Below are 12,371 nucleotides of genomic sequence, written 5' to 3'. Positions count from 1 at the left end.
GAGTTTCGGCCATTCTCCCATGTGCCCTTAGCCCTGCCCACATGAAACATCAGCCTTTCTTCTCTTTGTCTTTGCACATGGTCTTCCCTCTGCTGTGAACATGTCCATGTGTTTTCCTGTTCTGGGAGCTTTTTGAAATCTAGTCCAGACATTCTCTTTCAGAGCCTTCTCTTCTCTCTTTCCAGTAATGCCTTCCCTGCAACACCCAACCCGTCCATCTAAGCCAGATTAGGGGCCCCGCCTCTGTGTATTGTTTGTATTTGTGCGTGCCTTTGCTCCCCATCGTTTGTCACACGACATTGTAACCCCTTATTTCCTAGTCTCTCTCAGCCCCTGGACAGTGAGCTACCTGAGGGGTGGTCTGTCGTCTTTGTCCCATCCGTGAGAGCAGCAGGCACAATGTGGAAGGGCTCACCGGTGTTTGAGTGGATGAGCAGAAAGCTGCTTTTGCACCTTGCCCCTGAGAACAATACTTCTAGCTAATGCACATTTGTTTCCCTTTAGGCCAGCTTTGTTGCATCTGGAAATAGGACAGATATTTCCTTGGATGATCCAAATTTCTGGCAAAAGTGGGCAAAGAAGGCTGAATTGGATATCGATGCCTTAAATGGGAGGGTGAGTGAGAGGCCCCATTCAAACCCCTATTTGATCTCACCCAAGGGTGTGATTTTTCAGATGTTTCAAATTTATGTGTTCCCTTTTCAGAACAACCTAGTCATTGACACGCCAAGAGTGAGAAAGCAAACTAGGCTGTACAGTGCAGTGAAAGAAGATGAGCTGATGGAATTCTCAGACTTGGAAAGTGATTCCGAAGAAAAGCCTTGTACCAAGCCCAGGCGCCCGCAGGATAAGTCACAGGGTTACGCAAGGAGCGAGTGTTTCAGAGTGGAGAAGAATCTGCTTGTTTATGGGTGAGTTGGACTTACTGTGTGAGATGTAATTTATTTTTAAAATTGTTAGAATTCCCGGTTGGTACAGAAAAACTGTGTTTGGATTTGTGTGACTCCGCATAGCGCAATCACACGGACACTTTTGTGGTAATTTTGATGGGGTGTAGGGGTCATTTAGCAAAGTCACTCTGAGTCAGTTAGATCCTCATGGATTTGAAGAGGTCACCTGAGGTTAGGGATATTGGCTTGTAGCTTAAGGAATTCTGTCAGGTTCAAATTTATTCGTTGATTATCATTCAAAATAAAGTCTCAAAATCACAAAATCTTTTCCTACTTTATCTTTATATAAAATATGACTATCCTTTTAATATCTTTCAGTTATAAAAATTTGTTAAAGGCAGTCATCTCACTCGTAAAGTCCTTCCCCCCACTCACCTGTGGTGCAAACAAAGGGTCACTTGCGTATTGTGAGTGGGACGTGTTTGTCCTGCAGGTCTGCTTGTTCCTGAGAGGCGGGAGCCATCCCTAACCCAGCTGAATCTGCACAGCACCTCACACAGCACTTTGAACAGCAAGGTGCTCAATAAATACTGAATCAGTAACTGAGAGTTCTGCAGTGGGTTGTGGACTTGAGGCAAATGCCATTAAAATGAAAAAGAAAAAAAAAAAAAACCGCCACCCAAGCAGTCTTTCTGCAGATCTAGTCATGCTGTGTCTTTGATGATTTCTTCCAGGGGCTCACCGCTAGCTTCAGCATAAATACAACCTTTCTGTTAGTGTGGCATCCATGGCTCCCTTGTTGTGGCCTGTGTCTCTCTTGTTGGACCTTCCCCATGGGTAGCCGAGCTTTTGTTGGGACAGATGCCTGCATCACCTTCAATGTGCCAGATTCTGTGTCACCCCTGACTTGTCACAAGCCCTTTCTCCTGTCCTCGTGACACACACACCCGACTTCACTGGCCTGACGTCCACTGTCCTTTAAGCTCAGGCCTCACCCAGCACCCAAGAGTCCACTGCTCTCGCCATGCTATGTGTGGTTTCTGAGTCACAAGCTTCCCCTGTAGATGGTCACTTAGCAGCTCACTGGGGACAGGCCCTACTTTCTATGTCCTCAGTGCAGACTGAAGGGTGGCAGATTCATGGTGGAGGTTGCACAAATGATCATTTATGGGACAGATGAAGTGGCCAGGGCAGCGCTCCTGAGTACCTGAGCCAACTGGGTGGACGCTCCTTCTCTCCTGTCCGTTCTCACCCTGGGGGCAGAGCTCTCCCCATCTGGGCCCTTTGCTACTTGCATAAACTTCCAGATTTCAACCTAATGATCAAAAATTGAGAATTGTATTGTTACCTTTAGAAACAGAACATATCAATGACCCCTGAAGCTAAGAAGCATGCTTAGGGCATCTTGTCTTTCCTTTCAGTAGAGTCTCTCCCTTGCCTCCCCGACCCCCTGTGATATTCGTCACTATTTATTGCACACCCACCATGCGCTGGGCGCTGTGCTAGGATACTCTTTTTCAGACACCGGGATCCTGCAGAGGGCCAGACAGACAGTTACATGCATTCACAATCTCAGGCAGGTGGGTGAGCCAGTAGAAATTGCAGTAAAATGTGACAGTAGCCATAACAGGGAATGGGGTCTAGAAGTGTGTCCCATCCTTTAAGACACAGCTCAGGTATGCTCTCCCCACTTCCAGGACTAGGAGGTGAAAGCAGGGACTCCATAGGAGGTATGTACATAGTGTGTGCCATGATGGGTGTTGTGAACTAGCCAGGCAGAGAGGAAAAGAGAGCTCCTGCCTGAGAGAGCAGTAAGCTCAGAGGCCTAGAGGTGAGGGCAAGCCTTGTGATTTGAGGAACTGAAAGGAGCACTGAAGCCAGAGAGGACGAGGGTGTGGCAGGAGACCAGCAAGGGTGAAAGGCAGGGGGTGAGCATGAGTGCCCTGGACTTCTCCCCCACAGGCTGAGCACTCCGTGATGCCCAGCCCATCAGTTCTCACAGGCTCTACCATGAGCAGCCTGTGGCTCAGTCAGGTGTAACACGGGGAAAGACACGCTCAGAGTTTGTGCCTCCTCCAAACGCCCTCCGCCCAAGTCTCTTTATCGTGTGAACCCAGTCCACATCACCGAGAGGAAGCCAGGCCGCAGTGTGTTTAAGCCTGCAAGGAGAACACTAGGCAGACTGTTCTGGTTCAGCAGTGCGTTCTCTCCACCCATGTCACACAGGGAACTGAGAACCGGCTGAGCACTTTTCCTGTGAGTGCCAGCGTGCTTTGAGTTATCACTCCTGATTTCGAAAGGAAACTCACGGCTTCCCATCGTCGTCCATTAATTATCATGGCAGCCCGTTGAGAGAGACGGATGGGCTCTAATCCTCACCATTGCATCACTGATTCTGGAGTAGCCACACCTTTCTGAGTCACCTTTCATCTCAGATGGCTGATCAGCACTGAAACACACAAGCCATGACAGAGCAGAGCACAGAGTTAAACCTCCACCCTCCGGAGTGCTTTCCTGTCCTGAAAGGTGCTGCCACTGCCCGCGTCTTACTTGGAGAGCCTGTGTTAAACACGTGTGCTTTATTATCTCAGTGATGGTTTAACTACTGCCGTTATGAGCAGTGACTTATGGCCCACTCTGTAAGACACTTGCACCTAAGACTTGCATCCTGGATTGCTTTTCTATCACCTGGTGTAAAGTATTACAAGTTTAGACTCAGGATTTCCCAGCACCAGCACCTGACTGGTCAAGTGAAGCCCCGAGTCTAAACTCAAAGGTGCCGTCTACATGCTGAATGTTTGCATTCCAGGTGGGGACGGTGGACAGACATCCTTTCACACGGGCGCTACAAACGTCAGCTCACCGAACAAGATGTGGAAACCATATGCAGAACCATCCTTGTATACTGCCTCAATCACTACCGAGGGGATGAGAATATCAAAAGCTTCATCTGGGATCTGATCACACCAACGGCTGATGGCCAGACTCGAGCTTTGGTCAATCATTCTGGTAAGAGCTTCGTCCTCTGAGTTACAGGGTCATCAGGAGCCACCTGATACCTTGGTGACATGCTGCTGGTGAGAAGACAAGTAGCTGGGTGGTGCAAACCACTAATGCTTAGCTACGAATCAAAAGGTTTTAGGTATGAGTCTACCCAGAGGTGCCTCAGAAGGAAGACCTGGCTGTCTGCTTCAGAAACTCAGCCACTGGAAACCCAGGGAGCAGTTCTCCTGCGACACACGGGCCCGTCAACTGCTTTGGCTTTTTGTTGCTGTCGTTGTTATACCCTGTACTTCCTTGTCCCTTACCTTGAAATACCTGACTCTGGCGCTGTGATTTGATTGTGAGGAGCTTTTATCATCGTTATCGTTACAGGTTTGTCAGCACCGGTGCCGCGGGGAAGGAAGGGCAAGAAGGTGAAAGCACAGAGCGCGCAGCCGGTGGTGCAGCACGCGGACTGGCTGGCTGGCTGCAACCCGGACGCGCTCTTCCAGGAGGACAGTTACAAGAAACACCTGAAGCACCATTGCAACAAGTGCGTGGAGCGGCTTCTCCACCAGAGCTCCTTTCCCTCCTTGCTTTTTAAAAACCCTGTGTTATTAGGACGATTAAAAGCTATAGCTGCTGTCTTTGCACAGCCTTACTCTTGTCTTGAAACATGCTGCCCGGTCAGGTAATGAGGGTGCACTTTCAAATGACCGCCTTCCAGCCCGTGTTTCGTTAGTTACAGTTAGCTTTCCGTGAGCCCGTTGTTGCTGACCGACTGCGGTGGAGGGAGTGGGGAGTGTGCATGCTGTTTTGTGCTTCAGAATATCTCGGTTGCTGGGTCCTTTTCCCTTCTCTGTGAGTTAGAATCATATCCCTTACCTTTATTTCCAGATTCTGATCTCACAAGTGTTTGAAGAACATTGAATCTAAATTGATTTCATTGCTTGGCACTCCGTTATAGTCCCGCTGGTGGCTGCACATGCTCACCTCCCTTATTCGGAGTGTGCTGGTCAGCACCTCTTCCCTGCTATGCGCCATCTTGGGCAAGGTTCCCAACTCCTTTGAGACATAGCGTCCTTGGCAGTCAAACAGAGCTCTGCAATAAGGTCTTGATTGGATAAGGCAGAATATAAGTAGATAAATGCATTGTCAACACATTAAAAAGTAACAGCAACGGAAGTCTGAGCACATCATGTTGGCAGTGTGCTGAACACTTCATATGGATCACTTCAAATCTGTTTGAATTGAGGAAAGTAGTACCACCTTATCTCCAGTTAACTAATAAGGAAACTGAGGCTCAGGTTGAGTAACTGACTTAACTGGGCTCTGAGCAAATCTGAAACCCAGGCCTGACCAGTAGAGTGCCCTAGCACTGAACACTGGCCTCCCCACCCACCTCGGAGGCCCCATTGTGTCTAGGGGCTGCTGTGAGGTAACATGTGGGAAACACCTGGTACTTCCTGGGTGGCACTGACTAGTTCTCATTACTTTTTTAGTAGCCATGGTGCTTTTAGGGCCTACCTTTGATGGCCGTACTTGGATTTTTACTGGCAAATTTTTAATTTTTGAGTCTTCTAGACTCTTTTTGCACCCCAGAAACTTATTACTGCTGTAGAATCATAGTTCTAAAATATTACCCCACATACAGCTATTAGAAGACATCTGCTTCCTTGTGGTTTATGTAAATTTGGGGTCAAGTCTTTTGAGTTCTGGATTCATGCAGGCTGGGGATGAAGTCACCTGGAACAGCCAGGCTTCTCTGGGTTTGTTGTGCAGGAGTGGCTCTGTTCTAGGGTCTCAGTGTGAGGTGATGGTTTACGTTTCCCAACTAATGGCAGTTACCAGTTCCATAGGGTACCTCCCTAACTAGTGGGTGAATGCTCACTAGAGTTGTTCACATCTCCCTGCTCAATCTCAGAAGAAGCCTGTTAGTGCATTCCATCTCATCTCTGTGAGGAAGCGAGCACTCCGATTCTGCCTTCCTAACAGATCCTGCCTTGACTTTCCAGGATCCAACATGAGAAAGTGTTTGTGACTATTAAGATAGAGAATGAGACCCAAGTTGAGGGACATCTGAGAAAATAGCTGGCCAGTGTTCTCACCAGTTCAAGGTTGTGAGAGACAGGCAAGGATCTGTCTCAGGTTCAAGGAGATGAAACAGTTCAGACAGTACACGACTATGAGCTGGATCCTGGACAGAGAGTGGTCGCTAGTGGGGCAGCTGGTGAAACTGAATAAGGCCTGAGGGTTCAGGAACGGTAGCGTCTGTCTAATGTGTAGGATTTGAACTCCTTCATCCCAGCGGCTATGCCCACTCACCTTTGCACCCCCAGTGCCAGGGTCACCCAGAGTAGCCTACAGCAGGCTCCAAATTTCCCAGTTGCATTGGTTTGAATTTTTCCCCTAAAAGAAAGGCAAAGTTCACAGTTAGTCCATAAAAGTCTCTACATGACAAAAATTCTACCTGAAGAACTGTGTCTTCTACTGAAAGAGAGAGAAATCACTAGGATCACTGCCATTGTATTGAGTTTTGCTGTGAATGAAAAGGAATCTAGCCCAAGGTTGAAGGTGCTTTCCTTTGAAACTGCCCTTTCTAAGCAGCCTCTGGAAGTAGACCCTGACCTTAAATGCTCTTCTCCAGCCAGAGACGAAGGAAGGGTGCCAGATTTGGGGCCCACACTTTTTTCTGCATGTTGGTCAAATGAGGCACAGTCGGTTTTATCTTATGAGTTAACGAAAGAATGAATTCTAAAATTTAGAGAAGATGAGTTACCCAAAGTGATTACTTACCTTGGAGTGTGTTCAGATAATCGCATTTCCCTCTCCCACATGGCCCATCTTGAACCCATGTTAGCAGGAGTGGACTCTCGAGGTGGGAGGAAGGTGTGTTGCAAGGACCTACTTATGCATAGTCAGGAGTAGTCTGTTTGGTGAAGCTGTCTGTAGTTGCCATTTTGATGTCTTAAAGGACATTGGCTACATCACAGAGAGACTTGTCATGTGGTGGATTCAGAAGACCTAGATCTGAGTGTTCTGTGCTCAAAGTAATTCTGGAATCTTGGATATGCAACTTCTCTCTTATTAGTCTCGGTTTTCACATTTATAAAATGGAAATCGTAACTTGCCCCAGCTCCTCAGAGAGTTATCTTGAATATCAAATGAGCTTATATATGTAAAAGTGAGGTATCGGTTGTAAAGTGTCATACAGGTAAATGATGGAATTATTCAGCTAGGGGAATAAAAGTTGATAATGTAATTCAGTCACGACCAAGGAGGTCATCTTCAACTCTCGGTCCTGACTATACGCTAAGTCTGTCCAGCAGGGGATGCTAGACTTGGAGTAGACATGGGTCTTTGGGAGTTACCAGGCGGATTTTACTGAAAGAATTATGTTCGAGCCATGAGAAAATCCAAGTGGGATAGAAAATCTGGTTCCTAGAATTCCAAGGGTTTTTTTTTTTTTTTTTTTAAATGATTTATTGAAAAAAATGATTAAGAACTTCAATAAATTGGGCACATATTTATCTCCTATATAATGTTCTGTTTTATGGTTTTTTAAGCTACAACTTAGGTTCACAGGTAATATAAATGAGAAGGAACAAAAATGCCTAATATTCCTTAAGGGGGCGGGGGGAAGAGTGAGAACCCACCCTTACTCCAGCCCCAGCCCTATCTTCCTTTCTCGGAAGCAAAGTTGTATAATCTGAAAAACCTGACATTCCATATTGAGGGTTTATTGTAAGGTAGTAAAACCAGATTTTATATCTCGTTTATTCCTACAACTTCTGATGTGCTTCCAAAAATGGTATTAAGGCAGCAGCTGAGGAAATTTTATGAGATAATGAAGCAGAACAGTTACTGAAAGCCATCTGCTCGGTTGTTTACAAACTTGCTTCAATACTTCAGAGGCACTGGTAGGGGACGTGTCTAAACTTCACAAGCTGCACTAGGTAGAACTAAATGAAGTGCGCCCGGGCTGGGCCGAGCCCGGTCCCTCTCTGTGCACCGTAGCCGTTGCCAGGCAGGCCTGTTGGAAGCCAGCAGAAAGCACCACACAGAGGTGATTATGTGCCACCATCTGTCACGCTTCAAGCCTACCATACAGCATGGCTAATCAGCCTTGGCAGGATGATGGATGAACAGCAGCAGCTGCCAAAAGCCACTGTTGGCAAACAGTCCTGAAGTTAAGAACTTTTTTCCCCTCTGTCTTCCTCTCCAGGGTCCTGCTGCGTGTCCGCATGCTGTACTACCTAAGACAAGAAGTTATAGGAGACCAGGCAGATAAGATCTTAGAGGGTGCTGACTCAAGGTTAGTGTGAGTGTGCACTTGTTCTCGAGTTCGGGTGACAATCGTGTATTGAGTTTAAGAACCTTCACAGGCCCGTGAAGACTTCTGCTTTTGGCATGTCGAATGCAGACTGAGCTTGGGGGTGGGATGAGAGTCTGGAAGAGACTGTTCATATAAAAACGTGTGAGATAAATCACTGATGTCTTGAGATGACCTTTTAGATGTGATGCTGTGTGAGAAAGTTCATTCCTGGTGATGGGAGAGAACAACTGAGTTCTGCCCTTTCTTGTAACCTTTCCTTGTCCCTCCCCACCACGCTCAGATCTTCATTGTGAGCGAGAGGGTATGAGAGCGGGTATCGTATTCATTACTTGATATTCCTTTTTAAGGCTCGCATCTATTTTAAATATTACCTGAACAATTGTCTTTATAGTGAGGCAGACGTGTGGATCCCTGAGCCTTTCCATGCTGAAGTTCCTACAGATTGGTGGGACAAGGAAGCAGATAAATCCCTCTTAATTGGAGTGTTCAAACATGGTAAGTGTTGTTTCTATTTCAATCCATCTTGACTGTATGGCTTTGTCTTTATTTAGAACTCTTTGCATACTCTTTCCCAAAGTCATAATATTAATGAGGCTAGTTCCAAAGGACTCTTGGCGTCGACCATTTTTCTGTTCTAAAAAATCTAATACGAACTGTAAATATCAGATGCTGTTTTTGAATGTTTGTTGAGCATTTGAGAAGAAAACATTTCTTTTCTTGGCTGTAAATAAAACCAAAACCATATTTGTTTTAATAATGGCCAAGTTCTACTATAGCTCTCCCTAAACTTTGCTTCCAGCGCTGCTTCACTTGCTGACTCTGCCAACCAGTGTCAAAGTGGACGGTGGGCTTAACCTCTGCTATTAATCTGTACAAGTGCCTCCTGGGCTTTGTTCCAAGCAATATTTCACAAATGTCAGTGCTGAGAACTGGCGGCTCCCCCGAGTGGGATGCAGCCTTGTTAACTTTGAAAGGCTGGGGATGCAGAACTGGCATGATATATACAGTGAGCGATTCCTGATTATAATCCCAATTCTCTGGAGGTTGCCGAGGTATTCTCAGCAGCCCAGGCTGACTAAAGGGGAGAATGATGGCTTATAAAACCTTTCATGATGACAGTTTGGCTGGAGGCTCTACAGCAGTTAGGAGCAGTGTGTTGTAGTACACATCCTAATTGAATTGTGCTGTTCGGCTTGTGTTCCGCAGCCACGTTTTGTGAGCTCAGCCTAAAAATCATTTTCCCGCAGTGCACTGTTGGGATCTGCCATTTTCCATCTAGTCAACTTGGGCAGTCAAAAAGCAAATTGCAGTTTGAAAACCATGGAGGGAACAGTGTCATCTTCATGACATGCATCGTCCTAAACCTAATAAGACAGGTTCGCTGGCCTGACGTACGCAGGGATTTTCAGCCAGCGGTGCGGGGTCCAGCAGGGCTGAAGCGATTCAAAGGAGGGTGGGCAGGGGCGGCCCGGGACTACCACTGCAGAACTCATAAAGGGACCTTCTGAAGCCTTTCAAATGTCAGGCGAAATTAGATCTTGGGGAAAATAGGGTCAAAAATCTTCCCAGGCATCTGGACATGTTTTTCTGTTAGTATTTGTTGTGATTCTGATAATATCCCTGACGTGTAACTTGGCCCCAAAAAAAGCTTCCCAGAATGATCATGCCCCAGAATGCTTTCTGGAAACGCAGTTTGTTTTGATTCAACATAGAGGATACTCTTGACTAAGAAACAAAACACGGGTGCTGTGGTGGCGCCGTGATTTTGTCAGTGACGAGGGCTTTCTTTGTTTCTGTGTGTGCTTCCTCGGGGCTGGTGGATCCGGATGGCACAGGCTATGAGAAGTACAACTCCATGCGTGCTGACCCCGCGCTGTGTTTTCTGGAACGAGTCGGCATGCCTGATGCCAAGGCCATCGCTGCCGAGCAGAGAGGGACAGACATGCTAGCAGATGGCGGTGACGGGTAAGGAGGACATTGTAAAATTTTAATAAACTTTATGTCAGTGTCACACATATCGGCAGGCTCTGTTCTTAACACTGCACGAAGCACTATATTGCATCTGACTTGAACTTCAGCGGTCTTCACCGGTTTATTTTATTTACATATCATAATAGCTGTTTAAACAAATACATTATCTAAATAACCGGAGACTTGTTTGTCTTCTCTAAATGACAGCCCCCCGCCCTCCCCCGCCGCCTCTACCACTGCATGTTTTAAATATTGATAGAGTCACTTTTGAGGTCAAACCCAGAATTGAAAGTAGCGTTCAGCTGATTGTTGCTCTTTTCCTCTCCCTACCCTTCATTTTCTTGTTCATCAGTATGATTTAGAGAAGGAAAAAAAAAATTTTTTTTTAATTTTATATAGGGGAGAATTTGACAGAGAAGATGAAGACCCAGAATATAAACCAACTAGAACGCCATTCAAGGATGAAATAGATGTAAGAACTTGAGTATATTGGCTTTTACAGCACCATTAAAATATAATATACCCGTGTAAGACTTGTTAAACTTTATAGATAATGGCCTTTTCTCTAAAAGTTCAAGCAAAAATAAAACCCCAAATTAAAATAATTCTATTTTTTGCTTTGCTTTCAAGGAATTTGCGAATTCCCCTCCAGAGGATAAGGAAGAGTCTCCTGGAATACCTGCCCCAGGTAAGGGTCTGTAAAGGCCAGGCGGAGCAGAGACGGGTTGTGCAGGGACCACTGCCACGTTAGCGACTTCTGATGGTGGTATTTTAAAATATTACTTCTTCACACTGGCTCATCTTTTTGTTTTTTAATAATTTTAATTCTTGTTCACTGTTGGTTTCTTCTTACATTGAATTTCACTGATAGAATGACTGTTTTTTAGACTAAGATAATTGATCTTCTTTATACCACCAGTTAGCAAAATCATTTTAAGTGTCTTTAGAACTACTTCTGTTGGGAATAGGGCATTTGCTAACTGTTTATCTGAAATATTGCCAATTTATATAGAATACTGACCTTTTAACTGATATAAAATCATCAGCTAGCAATTACATGAATTTTTCTTATGTTTGAGGTTTTTATTGTAAAGGCATTACAGGAGAACATTCTTAGAATGTAGTTCATGATGCAAAGTGCATTCCTTCATGTAAGATTGGCAAGTAAACTTGTCTTTTCCCCCTAAGGCATTCAAAAGACAGGCCATAAGTTCTGTGCTAACATTATCCCTCGTTCATATCTTAAAAATGAGAGCGCTGAGATGCCCTTTCCCACACGGTCATCTGAGTGTTAATGAGTCATCCTGTTTGGCTGGAAAATCCTGTGTATTGCAAGACTGCAGCTACACATTTCAGAAATATTTTTTCCACTTCCCCAGGCAAGCACAGTGAAAGCAATGCTGAGTTAGGCCAACTTTACTGGCCTAACACTTCAACCCTGACTACGCGTCTGCGTCGCCTCATTACTGCCTATCAGCGCAGCTATAAAAGGGAACAAATGAGGCAAGAGGCCTTAATGAAGACTGACCGGCGGAGACGCCGGCCACGGGAGGAAGTGCGAGCGCTAGAAGCAGAAAGGGAAGCGATTATATCTGAAAAACGTCAAAAGTGAGTTTCTTCAGGGTTTTATTCGGCTCCTGGAACCGGCCCCTCTTTTCTCCTCTGCTAGGCCCACAGCAGACAGGAACCCCCTCATAGATAGTAACCGTCAAAGAAATCCTTACTGCATCAAAGCAGTCTGGCTTCCCCACCCCCAAAATAAGTACAGTGTATTAAGTTTAGGGGGAAGAGGAAAAGAAATTAATGAACTTAAGCTTCTATGCTCAAGTCCAATTCAAGCTCATATCTTCTTTCTAATAGATGGACAAGAAGAGAAGAGGCTGATTTTTACCGTGTGGTGTCCACTTTTGGGGTTGTTTTTGACCCCGTAAAACAGCAGTTTGACTGGAACCAATTTCGAGCCTTTGCCAGACTTGACAAAAAGTCTGATGAGAGTTTGGAGAAATACTTCAGTTGTTTTGTGGCCATGTGTAGACGAGTGTGTCGAATGCCCTCTAAAGCAGATGATGGTAGGTATATGGAGTAACAAAAGTTTATACTGAAAGGCCAATAAAATGAAAAAAAAAATGAAAAGAAAAAAATGAGAAAGTAACTCATTTTCCAAAACAAATGCAATTGCTTTTGTTTTCTAG

The 12,371-nt window shown here is 45.4% G+C and overlaps 1 protein-coding gene across 7 annotated transcripts in view; it reads left to right on the top strand.

Moving 5' to 3' along the window:
* Nucleotides 1-12,371, top strand: part of CHD7 (chromodomain helicase DNA binding protein 7) — a 225,699-nt gene that overhangs the window by 192,125 nt on the left and 21,203 nt on the right. For all 7 annotated transcript variants that reach the window (XM_049853864.1, XM_049853865.1, XM_049853859.1 and 4 more), the window contains 11 exons: nt 505-615; nt 706-911; nt 3,700-3,899; nt 4,266-4,425; nt 8,098-8,187; nt 8,600-8,703; nt 10,044-10,173; nt 10,579-10,651; nt 10,810-10,867; nt 11,559-11,787; nt 12,040-12,248. In XM_049853864.1, the coding sequence (XP_049709821.1) occupies nt 505-615; nt 706-911; nt 3,700-3,899; nt 4,266-4,425; nt 8,098-8,187; nt 8,600-8,703; nt 10,044-10,173; nt 10,579-10,651; nt 10,810-10,867; nt 11,559-11,787; nt 12,040-12,248 (1,570 nt within the window). The remainder of the gene's footprint in view (nt 1-504; nt 616-705; nt 912-3,699; nt 3,900-4,265; nt 4,426-8,097; nt 8,188-8,599; nt 8,704-10,043; nt 10,174-10,578; nt 10,652-10,809; nt 10,868-11,558; nt 11,788-12,039; nt 12,249-12,371) is intronic.

This window comes from Elephas maximus, chromosome 15 (genome assembly GCF_024166365.1).
Source record: "Elephas maximus indicus isolate mEleMax1 chromosome 15, mEleMax1 primary haplotype, whole genome shotgun sequence".
Lineage (NCBI taxonomy): Eukaryota > Metazoa > Chordata > Mammalia > Proboscidea > Elephantidae > Elephas > Elephas maximus.
The sequence above is the reverse complement of the archived record's forward strand: the minus strand, read 5'-3'. Positions and strand labels throughout refer to the sequence as shown.